Source organism: Pectinophora gossypiella, chromosome 18, assembly GCF_024362695.1.
Source record: "Pectinophora gossypiella chromosome 18, ilPecGoss1.1, whole genome shotgun sequence".
Classification (NCBI taxonomy): Eukaryota; Metazoa; Arthropoda; class Insecta; order Lepidoptera; family Gelechiidae; genus Pectinophora; species Pectinophora gossypiella.
In genome coordinates, this window is record NC_065421.1 from 5,739,852 (window position 1) to 5,757,155 (window position 17,304).

At 37.1% G+C, this 17,304-nt stretch overlaps 2 protein-coding genes and 1 long non-coding RNA gene across 5 annotated transcripts; 1 reads left to right on the top strand and 2 right to left on the bottom strand.

The window, feature by feature from the left end:
* The first annotated feature begins 211 nt into the window (after positions 1–211).
* LOC126374944 (cystathionine beta-synthase-like) lies at positions 212–15,128 on the top strand. 3 transcript variants are annotated; one of them, XM_050021742.1, is made up of 11 exons: positions 212–295; positions 993–1,114; positions 1,671–1,780; positions 2,011–2,181; positions 2,444–2,625; positions 4,473–4,712; positions 8,294–8,426; positions 11,058–11,238; positions 12,725–12,865; positions 13,755–13,945; positions 14,425–15,128. In XM_050021742.1, the coding sequence occupies exons 2-11, from the start codon at positions 1,005–1,007 to the stop codon at positions 14,511–14,513; spliced, it is 1,548 nt and encodes a 515-aa protein (XP_049877699.1). In that variant the 5' UTR covers positions 212–295; positions 993–1,004; the 3' UTR covers positions 14,514–15,128. The 3 variants fall into 3 exon arrangements, with proteins under 3 accessions (XP_049877699.1, XP_049877698.1, XP_049877696.1); XM_050021741.1 differs by lacking the exon at positions 212–295 and adding an exon at positions 745–835; XM_050021739.1 differs by lacking the exon at positions 212–295 and having other exon boundaries at positions 762–1,114.
* Positions 1,602–6,692, bottom strand: LOC126374957 (uncharacterized). The gene is made up of 2 exons (XR_007567521.1): positions 6,397–6,692; positions 1,602–4,674 (listed from the first exon to the last, which is right to left on the bottom strand). It is a non-coding gene; the product is annotated as an uncharacterized LOC126374957 (long non-coding RNA).
* On the bottom strand, positions 15,118–16,269 carry LOC126374949 (polyglutamine-binding protein 1). The gene has a single exon (XM_050021747.1). It carries the CDS (start codon positions 16,191–16,193, stop codon positions 15,348–15,350), a length of 846 nt encoding a protein of 281 aa, XP_049877704.1. The 5' UTR covers positions 16,194–16,269; the 3' UTR covers positions 15,118–15,347.
* Between the last annotated feature and the right edge of the window lie 1,035 nt (positions 16,270–17,304).

Consider the following 17,304-nt stretch of genomic DNA (forward strand, 5'->3'; position numbering starts at 1 on the left):
ACCTTGATCAATAAACATTAATATCTAAAGAGATGAGTGTGACAAACATAAAATCGCAGTTTTATGAACCTATAGGAAACAAATTGCTATTACAAACTGACATTGTTCTATAGAAATGAACCGTATGTCGTCTGTTCGATATAAAAACAGCAAAACTCCATTAATTGAACTTCAAATTTCACAACCAAAGGCGCTGCGTGTGCCAATTCAATATATCGTTGTTTCTATAATTTACTTATTTCCCCTGCAGAAGACACGATCCTATCATTCTACTTTCCACTTGCTCAGTTTTTCAGTTAAGTAATCTGGAATCAAGCTGCTTGATGCACATACAGAGGCCCGGAGCAACCGGGCCGACGCGTGGGCTTTTATTATCCCGCACTACGGCCTGTTTGGCTTGTCCCACTTTCCCGGCTTTGTGTGCAACAAGCATTATTGTATATTCTTTGCCTTTAAGATTACATTACGCGATTCATCGAGCAATGTAAATTTAAAATGTATGGCGTTATCGTGGCCCCGCCCTCCCGATATATCAATGTTTACACCACCCGATCCTTTTAGTGAGCGTTTATTAATACAACAAAACAAAATAAATTAAAAAAAACACCCGCCTTCTGGGTAACACCGGTCCTCTCAGACCGGTCCCTTTTCAAATGCAGATTGTTTTCATTCAATCATTCCAAAAGTGGTAAATTAAATAATACTTCCTCATTCGTTCGTTCGTCTTGCTTTTGTCTTGCTTGACGTTTTTATCATCACTCATTCAGTCGTCTTTTCGTTCGCGACGAGTGTGGTCGTGTTTGTTAAAGTTTTGGTCCCAATATTTTTTTTTATAGTAAGCGTTCTGAATTAATAACGTTTTATTTTCACTTGTTATTTCAAAACTTTGTGAATAAAAATAACTAGTGTCTTGCGGGTTTAATTTTTATCACAGAATAAACGTGGTGTTAATCGACCGCACGTCGTCGTAATAAAACTTTTCTCATTTTTAGAAAACTAACAAAATGTCTAACCACGTGGATGTTAATGGCCACAAGGCGGCCCCAAACAGTGAGCCAAGAAATGGAGCACCCTATTTCCACCTCGAGAGTATGCCTCACGAATATAAAAAACCGTAAGTTAAAACTTCAGATACTTTCCGATTTCTACTTGTTTGTGAAGGATATACCTTAGGTAACTTTTATAAGTAATTTGCAATCATGTGGCCTCCCTAGGGAAGTTGTGGTTTATTTTTAGGTCAATGCTCTTAGTCTCGTTTATAGATCTATTCATCCCATGCGCCGTTTTCATAAAACATGCTGGTTCTTTTGCATTCTAAATAAAAGCTGCTCTTGCAATCACTTAAATACCATCGTAGCAGTATTGTGAATAACTCATGTAAAATCATGAAATGGTAACTTATTTACAAACATGTTAACCTATAGGTAGTTCAAGTAAATGCAGTAGAATTTTCTAAACAAACCAGTTTATATTTTGCTGTACAATGTTTGCGGCGTGTACAAGAATCAATAATTTTTAAAGTCATTGGAGCAGCAGGCTCCAAGCTGCTTAATTTATTAACCAACTTTTTTCCTTTATAGGAAGAAAGAAACATTTAATAATTGTTACAGCATGTAATTTATTCTCGATTGATAAAGGGTGAAAATTAATATGTATTATTATATCTTTAGGTTCGACGTGAGAAAAAAAACCCTGGACAGTATTCTGGATTTGATTGGTATTACTCCTTTAATTAAGCTGAATAAGATTCCCCAGGCCGAGGGAATAAAATGTGATATTTGTAAGTTTAAATAACTATTTTTTTAAATAATAAAATAACTTAGGTTTTAATTTAATTTTATACATAATAAGTTCATTAGGTACCTGACACATAATTAAAAAATTTTTTGATATTCATATAGTAATTTAAAATAAAAACTCAAACAAGCTGTAATATCAAGCTATAATACCTACCGACTAAGTCCCTATATTAGGAAAGAAAATAAAATCTAAATAATAAGATACTTTCAGATGCAAAACTGGAGTATGAGAATCCTGGTGGATCTATAAAGGACCGTATTGCGTACCGAATGGTGTTGGAAGCTGAAAAGGCCGGACGGATAAAACCTGGTGTGACCACACTTATTGAACCAACTTCAGGGAATACTGGCATAGGACTCGCTATGACTGCTGCCGTCAAAGGTAAGCCAATATTTTTAATGTAAATTTTATGCCATAGAAACAGTCATTTTGAGATTTCAATAGGCGGAATTTTCATTAATACTAAAAACAATTGATTTAGTTTATTTCAATTGACATGGCTAATCTCCTATATTTTCCAAGATACAAGCTCAACCTACTTTAGCAACCTCTGTTTTGTTGGTAAAATGATCATGTATTTACTGAGTGTTCTTTCTGTTGTATTCACTTCTGATCTGACCTTGATTTTCTATGACCCAACCAGGCTACAGGTGCATAATAGTGATCCCAGACAAAATGTCTGATGAGAAGGTTAACACGATTCTGGCTCTTGGCGCGGAGGTAGTGAAGACGCCCACAGACGTGCACTCTGACGACCCTGAAAGCAACATACAGGTCGCCAAGAGGCTGAGTCAGGAGATCAAAGGAAGCGTCATATTGGATCAGGTAGGACATTTATTACTCGTTAATTCCCTGATCACTCCGATTCCGCCTCCACTTGATTGAGGAGAGACCTGTACACAGCTGGCCAACGCATACGCACGTACCTACACGTGCATATACGTTGGACACCTATAAACTGTTTACTTACCTATGTTATTTATTCCCAAACATTCCCAGCAGTTTAATTAAATAGCACGATAGATTTAGTTTTTCACTCTAATAATGCCGGCTGCATTTGGAACCCTATAGTAACAAAAATAAATAATTCTACAGCTACAACATTACGTTATTTAAGAATTAATGTTTCATTGCATAACATGAGAAACTAGCAACAGAATCCTTTCAAACATTAATGACTTTCTTGCTGCATATATACCCATTTGTGTTGCTACTGAGTTAATAACGTACTACGATGCAAACCGTACCTATAGGCGAACAATCAAAGCTATCATTACTCTTTTCTAGAAACCTTCTTCTATATGTCGTATATCAATGAACATTAATGTATTTTCCACCATCAATCTCGAGTGGGGACGAACAATGAAGATTTAAATGCTTGCTTCTAATCGTAAAATAGTTTACGACCCCTAGTAGGGAATGTCGTTAAATTAACAAGTTCAGCAGTAACCTATACACAATTACCAAGTCCCATTAAATTTTAACTAGGGCCAAGACAAAGAGCTTTTCTATGTATTTATCGGCATAGGATACGTAGAAAAAATATTATGTACTTATAAGACTGGTACTATTATTAGCCTACACTACTGCAGCAGGGCAAAAGCCTCTCTCCCTTTTGTCCATACTTCTCTGTACAGGAGTGACATCGTAACGGAAACTTTGAGGGTCGATTCTGAGTTTATATCAAATGGATTTTTCTATCGCAAAGTAAGGAACTGAAAATAAAAAAGCACTAAAATTTACATTAATTTTCCGACAGGAAATTCTACTTGATATCAATTCACAATCATGGTCTGAATAATCCCCCTAAGTATTCGTTACGATGTCACTAACATCTTGTGTAGGCTTGGAAGGAGACTCAGGAAGGATATATTAGCTTATGAAACGTCACAAGATTCGTCCATGTCAATCCCATACATTTTAATCGTATTCCAGCGTAATCGCACAATCAGCTGTTGTAGCCTAATCTAAATATTTTCTCTGCTCCAAAGCATGCTAGATGGCAATGTACTCCGCCTTGCTACAAGAATGTATGCTTATTAACTGATAAGCAACGGCAGCGATCGACACGTGTAGGATCACATGTTCTATTAAACACAGATGATTCTTATACGATTACGATTATGCTCATTAGCTTTTACTGACTACAAGAAGCTTCTCTTTTTGCGATTCTGAATGCGATATGTACCTACGCCTACCTATGTAGCTCATCGTTAACATTCATTTCTTTTGGAATTTGTCTTGCCGTCGTAAAGATGTCGTCAATATGCTACCATTATCTACGGATCAACTATATTTAGACACTTGCATATTTCTGGTACGCCACCCCCTTGAATCGGATTTTCTAATTTTATAATTACAAAAAAATTACAACATATAATGTGATAACTTTTCCTATGTATATTTTATTTTGTGTGTTTGTGTATGTACTGCTGCTGCACCATAATAAATAAATAAGCTAAAATGTTCAAATTCCAATCCCATTTTTCTATTCGACTTATTTACGAATTAATCACCCAACAAAACAAACAGTTCGACGTTTGACAACTGGCAACTGGCTTTATTGGCGACGTAATTCTTTTGTATTTTCAAAGTATTATTTCATAAAAAGTAGTTATCACATTTGACTAGATTGTTGCTCTAAATATAAATGTGATTGTTCCCCAACCCAGTACAACAACCCTCACAACCCGTTGGCGCACTACGACGGGACGGCGGAAGAGATCCTGTGGGCGACGGACGGCAAGGTGGACATGGTGGTGATGGGCGCCGGCACCAGCGGCACCATCTCCGGCACCTCCTCCAAAATCAAGAAGGAGTGCCCCGAGTGTATCATCGTCGGCGCCGACCCCTACGGCTCCATCCTTGCCAAGCCTGCCGAAAAAAACAAATCAAATGTCACGTATTATGAGGTAAGTTCACGTTTACTCATTTAGCAGTACCTTTGAGAACATTGTACAGAGTGTTAGTGACATCGTAACGAATACTGAATAGGATGATTCACACCATAATTCTGAGTTAATATGAAGTAGAATTTTCCGTCGTAAAATTCATTATTTTTCCCATAGCCAAAAGTACAGCCATCGTATAATGAACTAAGTACCCTCGTTGTATATAGGTACCTATTTACTCTTACAAAATTGGTACCTAATCGTGTTGTTATGGAGTTTGTTCCGGCATTTCCTATCCCAAGCGTACCATATTGCGAAAACTATAACAACGCTTCCTTCGCGCTGCAGTTGTGTAAATAATCAATGAAAACCTATTTTTTCGTACAAATAACAAAGGAAATTTTACTGCGTAGCCTAAACATTGAAAGGAAAAGTTGTTGTTTTATTACTAGACTTATATATACTTAAAACTACGTATAAAGTATTTCAATATTATCGGTCATTACTATCTATAACAATGCCAATCGAGACTCAATACACAAACATAATAGGCCTGTATGTATACTATCGGGCCAAGGCCTCCCCCTCAATCAAAGGAGAGCGTATAGAGAGTGGAGGAGATCCAATACAACATAAAAGCTTTTCTTTAATAATTTAATATTCAGCTACTACAAATAGTTAGATCATACTGACTTCAAAATAAAATTGAAAGCGATAACAGAAATGATTAAAAGTACATAATCATTGCCTAGTAATTGAATATCAGCTCAACAAAGTGCCTTCTACTTCCATCATCATCGTCATAATTTACCACAACATCATGAGATGATGGTAACAATGGTTGTGTAGCCGCGAATTAGATTATAAGGTCTGCTACGTACATCTAATTTTCCTTATGTTGCGGAAGTAAGATTATCTATGTGGGACATAGCATTATGCGCAGTATTTTTAAACAGATTCGATAAACGCACAGATCGATAAGCTAGCAATACTTATCGGGCGACTTACATTATAAGGAAAGTTGTACATATATACCGAACAATGTAACTTACATCTAATACATAAGCACAAGGACCCATTGTTGTAAGATTACTTTCCCAGATAAACCATGCTCTCGCGGGTTGGTTGAAAGGAATGTGTTCCAACAGGCTTATTAAAATTAAGTCTGCCTATTTCTCCCACCAGGTGTCGCTACTGTTAAGTGTTCTTGGAGATCATCGGATTTCGGCCCAAAAGTCAAAGTGCCAGCCAAAAAATAATTTTGCTATATTCCGTTAGATCTTATCCGTCTGATCATTTATTACTATGGCTTCAAAGCTGTAGGGTCAATATCTTTGGTTTTATTCGAATTAAAAAAAACTGTATTTTTCGTACATTAATTTGGAAAGCCAAATCTCCTTTTGACAGTTTACCACCATACCACCCCATACTATTTGAGTGAACAAACATATTTTATTGTTTTGGTTATATTTTTACACTACAACCCTTTGCGCAGCGTTTAACTTGCAGTTATCGTAGTGTTACCTATATTTATTCCCTAAAAATCGGAAACTTAAAACTACAATAAGTTTTTCTAACATATTTTCAATCAAAACTGTCTTTTTCCAACTAATGGCTTTTCTTTTTCGTAACTCATTCGTCAGGCGGGATACATACACTCCACGTTGCTTCACATTTTATAGCAATTTATCATGAATTTGCGAACCTGGACACCATGGAGTTCTGCTGCCTACATTTGAGCTTCTAGTTTTATCCTCGTTATTTTCTATTTCAAACAGGCATACACATTTCTACTTTATCACCATTGTACGATAATGAATTAACACAGAGGTAAATTAAAATATCACTCATTGTATTACGAAAGCATAACAAACGTTTTGCGTTAAGATCGATAGCATTACATTGAGATAAACTACTTAAACAAACACAAACCGAAGCCAACCGGTTATCGTGTAAAAATATTATTCATTGGTCGAGAGCCGAGAATGATGTAACCTTAACATCATGAGCTACAGGCTACGTCGACAACACAGCGTCACAATTTAGCATAAACATACTTATCGAACTGCGATTTTGCTAGCATTTAAAGCGAAGATTTGGCTTTATACAGCTTTCACGATATTGTTAACATAAACTGTAAAGCCTCTTATTAATTTCGTCTCGTGTACAACTATATTACATTTGATTTGTATGCTTTATTAAATTTGAGTTTAATACTTCCGAAGTCCTACGATGGATATATAGAAGAACCGAATGGTAACAGCTTCAGCCCATCGCCTATATAACTCGTAATGTCGTTCCCGTTTCAGCATATTTATTGTTGTTATTTCAGTATAGAGCAAATAAAATCTAATGTGTTTTAAAAATGTCTGAGTGTATCAATTTAGGACCTGTTAGCGGATATTACGTCTGTACTTGATAGATGCAGTTCTTCTAAATTTGTCTACCTTATTTGTCATTTACACAAATAATTCTAGTACTTTTAGGCCACTCACGAATTATATTTGATAACGTGCATATGGAATTAACACGTTCACCGTAATAGGCTCTTGAGGCTTGTAACGTTGATTTGTTAATTTTGTGTATTTTTTTGCAAAACGAAACCTAGTAGAAAAATCCAGCACTCTCAGCCTGTTTATTGAAATTCCAAGCAGGTTAATCATCTGAAACAAATCTAAGTATGTCAATGTTTTCCTCTACATAGTTTGTTTGCTGTGCCGATTGATGGCCTTTACGAAGTATATAATTAAACTACAAGTCAAAAGTTGTATCCCTCGATTTTGTATACTAGAGATTTGTATACACACCCCGGACAATTCACAAAAAAACCTCATTTTACATAGACACTACACATTGACGTTATCGTACACGCGCATCTGTGTGTGTGACGTCGGACCCCCGTACGATTGACGATTAAAGTAAGACCGAGAGGGGGTGAGGTAAACCTAGCTCAGGCGCTGGTGGGGACCGGAGAGTTGCCGTCCTATACGTAGTTAGTATTATTCCTTATTCTATGCCCTAGTGCTAAAAAACAAATCCTATACAAAGCCAATAAAATCTTCATCTTAAATGTTGTTTGTTCAAACTTTTGGAATTATCGAGTACTTAGCAACTATGCTGACCTATATAGCATTTCATCACCCTAGGAACAAAACTATGTGCCAAATTAATAATGGCCGAATTTATTCTATATACTTCATCAGACTTCTATTTATTTTCTGTTACCATATAAGATAGACAGCAAGAAAATCTTAATTTATTTTTAGAATGTGGTTACATTATTAGATATATTTATGACGTAAAAAAATAAAATATTTTATATTATATCACCCTGCCATTTCGACGCTTAGTTAAAATATTTATTTATAGCTCTTCTGTGCTCAATGAACTTGGGGGTCAAAAGGGCCACATCGAAGCAATTCATCCAAAAAAGCATTACTGCTATTTGAGGTTTGTGTGCATTGCGCACTTACTTTTATATGCGCAAATATCAAATTGCAATATTGCTTTTTTTGATAAATTTCTTCGATGTGGCCTTTTTAACCCTAAGTTAAAGAAATAGATTGTATACCTAGTAAGTAATATATGAAAGATGTGTTTAGGTGGAAGGCATCGGGTATGACTTCTTCCCGGACGTGCTGGACTACGCGTGCATAGACCAGTGGGTGAAGACCGAGGACCACAGCGCCTTCAACATGTCGCGCCGGCTCGTCAGGGAGGAGGGGCTGTTGTGTGGTGAGTGATGCTTTTAAACAACCACAGAACAGTGTTCAGCGAACACTAATGCTTGCTATAAAACCGGGAAGACGAGGGGTCGGAGTTCTCGAAGGGAAGAGAAGGGAGAAAGGGTTTAGGGAAGGCTCGTGTTTCCATGAATCTTACAAAAGAAGAGTTTTCAATAGTTTATTGTTTGCAATACTTTATTTCTGTACGGATCGTTCGTATCGGGGTGCGAACCAACAAACCGACACCTCCTTTTTATCATCTCTTGGCTTCAAGTTATCAATAATTGGAATGGAAAAGATGCTATATCGACGTCGATTCATTATGTACAATTAACTAGCTATAGTATTCGTCTGCAGTATCCTCTGGGACAGATTGATATAATACAGTTCATCACAGAATTACTAAGAATGTTCTCTTCTAAGGACTTGCTGAATTGATTACTGATTGATTGATTTGATATTGCTCACCGTAACAGGTATTACAATATGGTAGAGTCATGAGCAATATAATGTACCCACTTTAGGACTCTGTCGCACTAACATATTTGACATTTAGTGAGACTTACAGTTCAATTCGTCAATACGTTAATGTGACATGGTACCAAAGTGTATACATATTAATGCTCGTGACCGTACAATAACGAGTTTATGTATATAATGTGCTCATGTGTTATATGTTGAACAACCAAGATAACGTATAAATTAAGTTGATTATGTTAATAATTCGTTCCGCATTTCATGAGTATGGAAATGTATTGACTAGTAACCGTTTACTTACAGTTGGATAAATATGTAAATTGTTCTCACTTGTGACGTTCGTAAGTCTTGCATGGTGTTGCATCACACAGGGGTAACGTTAGGTATTCAACGTCATATCCGAACCTAAACGCCGGCCTTTGCTACTCGTAAGACCAAAAATGCTTGCGCGCTTGTTGACTTGTAAATTGCAACATACCACTAAGACTTATAAATAATTAATTTTCATCATCATCGTCAATTTAAGAGCCACGCTCTTGTCGGTGCAGCATTTTCATGCTACTTTTTTAGGGAAAAATAGGGCAGTGGTTTCCCTCTTGCCTTCCGCCCCGCAGTACTCTGTCTGACGCAAATGGGATGGCGCCCAGAGTAGTCTATTACAAAGCCATACTAGGACTTCTGTCCTCCGCCTCTGAATAGTACCGACAGTTACTGCTGCCCTCTGTCAGGTTCCAGGTTACAGTTCCTGTGACTTGCCCCTTCCGTCCTGCATTGCCGCACCGATGGCTCCCATCTTCGCCTCTGCAACCGTTGAGGTCTTCACCCGTATCCCTGGGCAAGGGATACGAACGGGGGGAATTAATTTTATATAATGTTAAATCTGTCGTACCTTTATTTGTTTTCATATAATTAGTAAACCACAAGCATCCCAACACAACTGGCGATAAACTTGTTTTTATAACAGGAATTGTGGAAAAAAACTGCAAATCTTTGATAAAACTGGCGAATTATTAATAGGAATACTAACAAAACAGACCATAACCTACTTGACTTATCAACTAGCCTCTGTTAACGCCTTTTTCATGCATGATTATGGTTGAATTGTAAATCTAAATTGGAAGAAAACGTTCAAATATTCACGCCTATTAACCTCTATTCAGAATATGTATAACTCGTAGTCTCGTCTTAAGATAAATATGATGAATAATGAAACAAAAATAGACTTGAAATTTACTAATTCGAACCTAGAACGCATAGAGAGGCTGAATTTCATTGATATCAAGGCCTCGCGACAGATTTTAACGTATGTAAGCTGAGAACTAGCGAAACCTCCAGATAACGCGTTTAGTATTTTAATACCAGTTAATTGGGATAGTAGTAATTGCTATGCATAGCAGTCATCTTAGGCTATTGCAGTAAACACTATAAAATAAATAAAAACTATAAAAAAGACTAAGTAAAATATATATTCGGGTTTTAAAAATAATAACGGTGACGTCAATAAAAAAACATTGCGTTACTGTCCAGTGACACAATGTCCATTATTCCTGTCAAGCTTATCGATCAATATGCCACAGATCATAATAATACTAACATATCTAAATTACCTCTATTTGACTGCCAATAAAAGCTTACTAAGTAAACATACCTATAATTTCATTGTTAATTTCCGTGATGAATTTTGAATAATTACCCCATAAACACACGGAAGTATAGTATATTAAGATGTGGTAAATAGTTACTGTGTATGTAGTAATTGTGGTAATTAGGTATGGAAAACAGGCCGTAAAAATTAAATACATTTTATATCTACTTAGCTTTTTCCATTCACTTATTTGTACCGCAATTTTTGTAGAAATGCAAATAGATCTATCGGCTACAAAATAATTTTAAGGGATCTTAACCACTTGAAGGCATCGCCGTATTCGCCGTTAAGAGTGATCAGTTCCTCAGAGGCAGAATCACGACTGGAAATTTTGATCCAAACAAATAGGCTCACGACTAGGTAGTCCGGCGTATATATAACCTTCTACTTACTATTTACTAGAGTTTAACCGAGTTTTATTATCCCAACGCAACATGATACGTGGTGAACCGTATCGCCGCGTCGTCCTTTTGATGGTATCTTTTGAAAATAAATAAACCCATGTATGTGTGTGTCCAGGTGGAAGCGCGGGCGCAGCCATGTGGACGGCGCTGCAGGCCGCCAAGCAGCTGAAGGCGGGACAGAAGTGCGTGGTGGTGCTGCCCGACGGGATCCGCAACTACATGACCAAGTTCGTGTCCGACCCCTGGATGGAGGTGCGCGGGTTCAAGCCCACGCCCGCCAATGAACATTGCAAGAAGTAAGTCGCTGTTCACTATTCCGGTTACGATTAAAATAGAAACACACCCGACTCGACTCAGTGATACATCAGTACATAATGTCAAATATCCCAATTCATCTAACGACTTTAAAGTTAGTTATGAATCTTTGTAATACAGTGAAGGTATTTATTATATTCATGAGTTGTGTTTCAAGGGCAAAAATCGGCCGATTTGAGAACCTCCTCTTCTTGAAATCGGGTAAATAGTTGAATACCAACTTTAGGGACATACGTTTACTTAAAATCTGCACGACAACCGCACCGCGCGCGGGGCATTACACCAATAGATGCAGGTACGGCTATTGGTCAAAGCCCTCGATATAAGTCGCGCAGCGCGGTTACCGTGCCGCGAGGGCCGGACCTAAAATTAACAGAAATGATAAAGTAGAAGATTAAGATTACGTTGAAGTTGGATGACGTTAGCTAATCAATCAATCACAAAGCAAGCAAGCGTAACAAGTTAATAATGCAATTTAAAATCAGTTTATTTATATCATATTAGATTATTTGCATCACTCGCAAAGTGTCCCATTTGATACATGTGACACAATGCGACATAGGACACAACATATAAAATTTTATCGAGTATATCGTAGAACTAAATTGTGGCTACTAAACTACCACGTGGCTCTATAAGGGGACTTAATGAACCAACTTCAAGTAACCCGCCCTAACTCTGCTATAGTCACTGTCCATCACGGTAATGACCGGCTCTAATGTTTGTATACATCTTTTACTATACCACGTACCTAAGTCATCAATCACCAGTAATGAACGAAACGAAACAGTCAACTGTTTTAGACCATTTTCGAGGAGAGACAATGTGTTATATAAGTAGGCGATTTTTTTATAAATATTTATTATCATAATTATATAGTAATTATTGCACTGAACAATCAACGTTTTCTTATCGCGCCGCCACTGGCCTCTTGCCTACAGATTATAAATTATAGTTGACATGAACATGACTACCGATCAAAATTATTCAATTTAATTGCAAATTACGCGGCGCGTATCGTCATACGTCATTATTTATACAGAAGTTTATAACATTTATCATAATGAAGATAATACATGTCACATGTCATTTTTTTAATTGTGATATGGATTTTAGCATATAATTCTGGCCTATCACGTTACTAAAATTAACAACCACTGATATTGTCTGACCTACAAATGTGAGACTTCCTGTAATGTAGAACAATTCCTAATACTCCCAATAGCAGGAGGTATATATCTAGTTAAGGACTCGGGGGCAGAAAAGGCCCTGAAGCAACCATTATTATTGCCATCACAAATTGAGATCTAAAAATTCTAAAATGTTTAAATGTCGTGTAAAATCTTACTAGGAATACTTTACATTAATTTCGGAGATGGCTTTTAGAGACAACGCTGCCTTTCCTTGTAAATGTCCTCTAAAATGTATTGCAATGGATTGTTCATTCCTTCATGTGTACTTCCCCAGATGGTGGAGCAACAAGCTGTCGCTGAAACACGTGCAGCCGGTCCCTGTGGTCCGCGACTCCGCCAGCACGCGGGACGCGGTGGCCCAGATGTCGGGGCAGACACCGCCGCCTCTCGTCGCCGCCATCGTCAATCAGGACGGGTACGCTGTTTGCTTCTTGTGTTTATTAAGAGCATCACGGAACAACTTCCACAATAAGTAGACCAAGGAAAAAGGATTATAATCATTCATCCCCTACTGGATAAAGATCCTTTCCCATACCGTTCTAAATTAATGCCATAGTTATGTCACTAGATATTATCAATAAGACGAAAAACTTAAGACTTACAGCATTTCGAGAGAATCTTCTTGGTAATTATTTAACATTTTAAGTGCTAGAAGAATATTTTAACTGTCATTTTCTGACATCGTCAAATTGTCAATATTGTCCTTGGACATCATTTTTGCATCAGTTTATTTAGATGCAAAAATGACCAAAATCTATGAGTTCTACCCATATGCTTGTAAATGTTGTTATACCTAATTATATATTTAATGCTTTACGTATATGTGGTCGTGACATTCCTTTCGGAACTGCTGCGTCAGAACCCGGCGTAAAGTTGACGAGTGCTTGTTCGTTGTCGATGCTCTCGACAATTGGGTCGGCCAGAAAGAAAACAGCTACCTAACTAAAGTGCCTGTTCCCACCTCCCTCATGACATCCTCTGAAATATTTTCCATTGATGCCAACTACCTCACCATGACTTCTCACTTCGGTTTATATGTTGATAGTATGTATTCACTATAATAGGAACAATCAGTGACTTACAATATGCCTTACTGTACATCAATTTGGCACTCCAATCCACGGGGAGACAGTTGGCAAACTTGCGGTGGTCTTTTGATGAAAATCTCTTTTATATTTCGACCTCTCTCTATAGTCGATCGCATTTAAATTACTCCCTCGTTACAAATTTTGCTAGTCCTCACTTTTTTCCTCCTCATAGATCAATCTAGATTTATACCAATACATTTGTTATTTTTATTGCAGATTTATAAGAGGACTATTTTCGACGCAAGAGACATTGAATCGCTTGGAAAGTCAGTACACACTCGACGATCCGCTGAAGAGATTCATGATCACGCATTATGCGAGTATATCCATGAGCGAAGAACCCAGCCTCGGCGCTGTCGCCCGCGCTCTCAAAACAGGGCCCTTCATCGTTATCCTCGATAATAATGGTAACATAAGAACACATAAAACTAATGTATATGATTATCTACATATTCCTTTATATTTGGAGCAACCCGCCAAGCTGGATCATGGCGGATTAATTGAGCTACCTGGGCCAACACAGTTTTCTTACTGCTCAAAAACATTCAAGTTTTGGCGCACCACCAATCATGTAGATCTAGCAGAAAGCTCGATGAAGCGTGTGTACATAGTTCATCTTGCGATGAATGTATCTTTGACTACCCCAATTGGGATGTAGCCGTGGCTTAATTATGTAAGTTTTGGAAACATGTTTCATGGAATAAGGTGGCAATGGGGCTTCATGAAATAAGCCAATTTGTACCAAACTGAAGCCTTGGAAATTATTTATCAGTTTACTTTTTATGTCTCTATATTTTTACATGTACAGTAAATATTTAGCAAAAATAAATTGAGTCATAAATTATCCACCTAGCTACCTATCTTAAATTTTTCCATTTCTTTTCAGATCCGAAAAATTCCAAGCCACTTGGTGTAATGACATCTTCACAGCTGCTGCAAATCATTGCCAGGGAGTCACAAGTGAATGGAAACTAAGTCATAAGAAGACATGATTCAAGGGAAATCTATATTATAATAATGTACTTACAATTGACTGCAGTCAATTCATTCTTAGGGTTAGGATTAGGTGTGGACTACAAATTAATACAATTATCAGTCACATTTCTCACTAAGAAAAATGGATTTTGATATAGTCTATTGACGAAAGGGAAAATACTTTTATTATTGTATTGATTAACACTATATTTATACTTATTGTATACAATAACTATATGAAATTTAAGAGTAATAATATTTAATGTACTAGGCATTTAACTAATAGGAAATATTAAAAGCATTCCTAGGGTGTTTTCAAACTAGGCAACATTATCCGAGGTGTTGTGTGCATTTTTCCTATGCCTAGCGATGTTACAAATATGCACAAATCATGCAACACCACACAGCTAACTTTGTGCAGTTAACCACCCTTATACTAAGCATTTACAAAAATAGATTGGTGCTCCAATTTTGTCTAAAAATTTTTCATGTTTACATTGACTTAGTCTTATTTAAGATTGAATTATGCATTGAGCCCAAATTACCATATGAAAATTACTATCAGTTTATGCAATCTAATTATACAAGGTCTCAAATAAAATAATTATTCAATTAGTACTTCTTTTATTTATATCAAAAAATGGAATTCTTCCACCAGGTTGTTAACCCTTCGAATGCGGGATACACTGATCAGAGCCAGACACAATGTAAAAACTATTGTGCCTCTTATCTCAACAGATGAGATGTTAATGAACCAAGCCTCTTGCAAGTTAAAATTTGCTTATTTTCTTGAAAATCTGGCAATTCTAGTAACACAAAATTTATAGTATCATATTATGGTGAAGGAGGTGGAGAGTGTTGCTTAGCATTAGCTGCTAAAATGGCTCCTGGAGCAGGGTATGGTCGCATTTGGTATAAAGAGCCCGAGGCAGTGGTGTCAACTCCAGTTTTAGCATGGGTGTCCAATCCTGAAGTCCAGTTCCCTCTAGGAACATCTGAATATGATGCAGGATCCATTGGGTCTAAGTCATTATCTTTGACCCTTTGCCTTTTCTTATCCCTGCGATGAACCATCTCTCTATCCCTGTCTTTACGCTCACGTTTTTCTTTTGGTTGTTGTTGAGGCACTTCCTGGTCTGAAGCTTCACTACTGTCATCACTTTCATCTCCTTCCTTCAACAACCTTTCTTCACGTAAATGTGCAGCACTCTCACTTGTAACGACATTGGGATGTGCAGGGGGCCACCATGTTACTAAATTATTGTGAACATTCCAAAAATAATGTCTGCCATAACCCTCGTCATATACTTCCTCCCAGCCAGATGGAAGAGGCCAGATCTCTAAAACTTTACGCTTATTCTCTAAATAGACTTCATCTGGAATCACCTTGCCCTGCTTCCACTTTTTCACACAAAATTTTGTGCACTCATGATAAATGTTGCTTTTATTAGGACATCCTTTATGACCTTTAATAGGATCGACATTAACGCCTTCTATACCTTCCCAGTATTGTTCTTTCGCGATAGAGTCATCAGGTTTACTGTCGTAGTCCTCGGCGATAATTTCTTCGTTAGCTTGTACTATTGCTGGTTGCTCGTCAATTGGTGGTATGACAGCAGAATGAGGTTTAATAATGCCTCTTTTAGCAAGACGGGCAGCTAATGCCGGTGGTAACGGCATTTTTATTGCAGAAAAATTCAATTAAATTCTTGATTAATGACTTAAAATAACCTAACACATTATTTTGGCAACAAAACGAGTCCGGTTAATGTACATCCACGTAATGTACGACCTGATATTCCGCGTACATCGTTATGTGCGGAATACGTGCTTGTACAAATCCGTGGTCGGGAAATATTGGCTGCGGATTTATCAGTCCGTACACAGATTGCACATCCCTGTAATGTACATAAGTAATTGGAAGCCAAGATGGTAGCGATGGGCGTTATTAACCATAACTGGTTATATATGCAGTTACGAGCTCGAACAGTGATCACTCGTTTTCCACTACAACAAAAACTAGTGATATTCATAACGCCATTTAAACGATCGAAATAGGCATCAGTCTTCAATAACTCTTTTAATCACAACGCCATAAAGTTAAATCGAATTCACTCTTATGTTTAAGGCATAGCGTCGATGTTTGGCTACTTTCACTACTCACGCAAAATCACTGGTTTTACAATATTCGTAATGACTACGTGTGCGTGAAGAAGAATTAAGTTATACTGCTACCTAACCAAACGATTTTACGTTACAATTATCACGTTTGCTTCAGAACGTTGTGAAAATAACTAGTTATAAAAATCACTAGTTAAGAAACTAGTTATTGGAAATCACATAACGCTTACGTTACGTTATCTCAAAAACCGATAACGACCCATCGCTACAAGATGGCAGCCACCTGTTCTGTCTGCCAATCAGGGCTTAGTATCATAAACACAAAAGTCCATTGCTATGCGTCGTTTTAATTAGCTACCGTGTAGCTACATTAGGCAATTTTGTATTATCATAATGTTAGCCAAGGACAAAATATAAGCCCCATAGTGCCCTCAGCTTTATTTGTTGAAACGATTACCTATCTTAAGTTCGATTTTTTTTCTATCGAATTTCATTATCCACAACTTTTCGACTATTTTCGTTTCCGTTTTTTCACTCCGCCGAAATCACGTTTGCCTAAGTTTCGTTTGACTTAACAACAATACGTTTTTTTTTTTCTTTATTCCGACGTTTCATTTGTAGAAAAAACTATTTTCCGAAGTTACGGTTGGCCGAAATACATTTTGTCAAA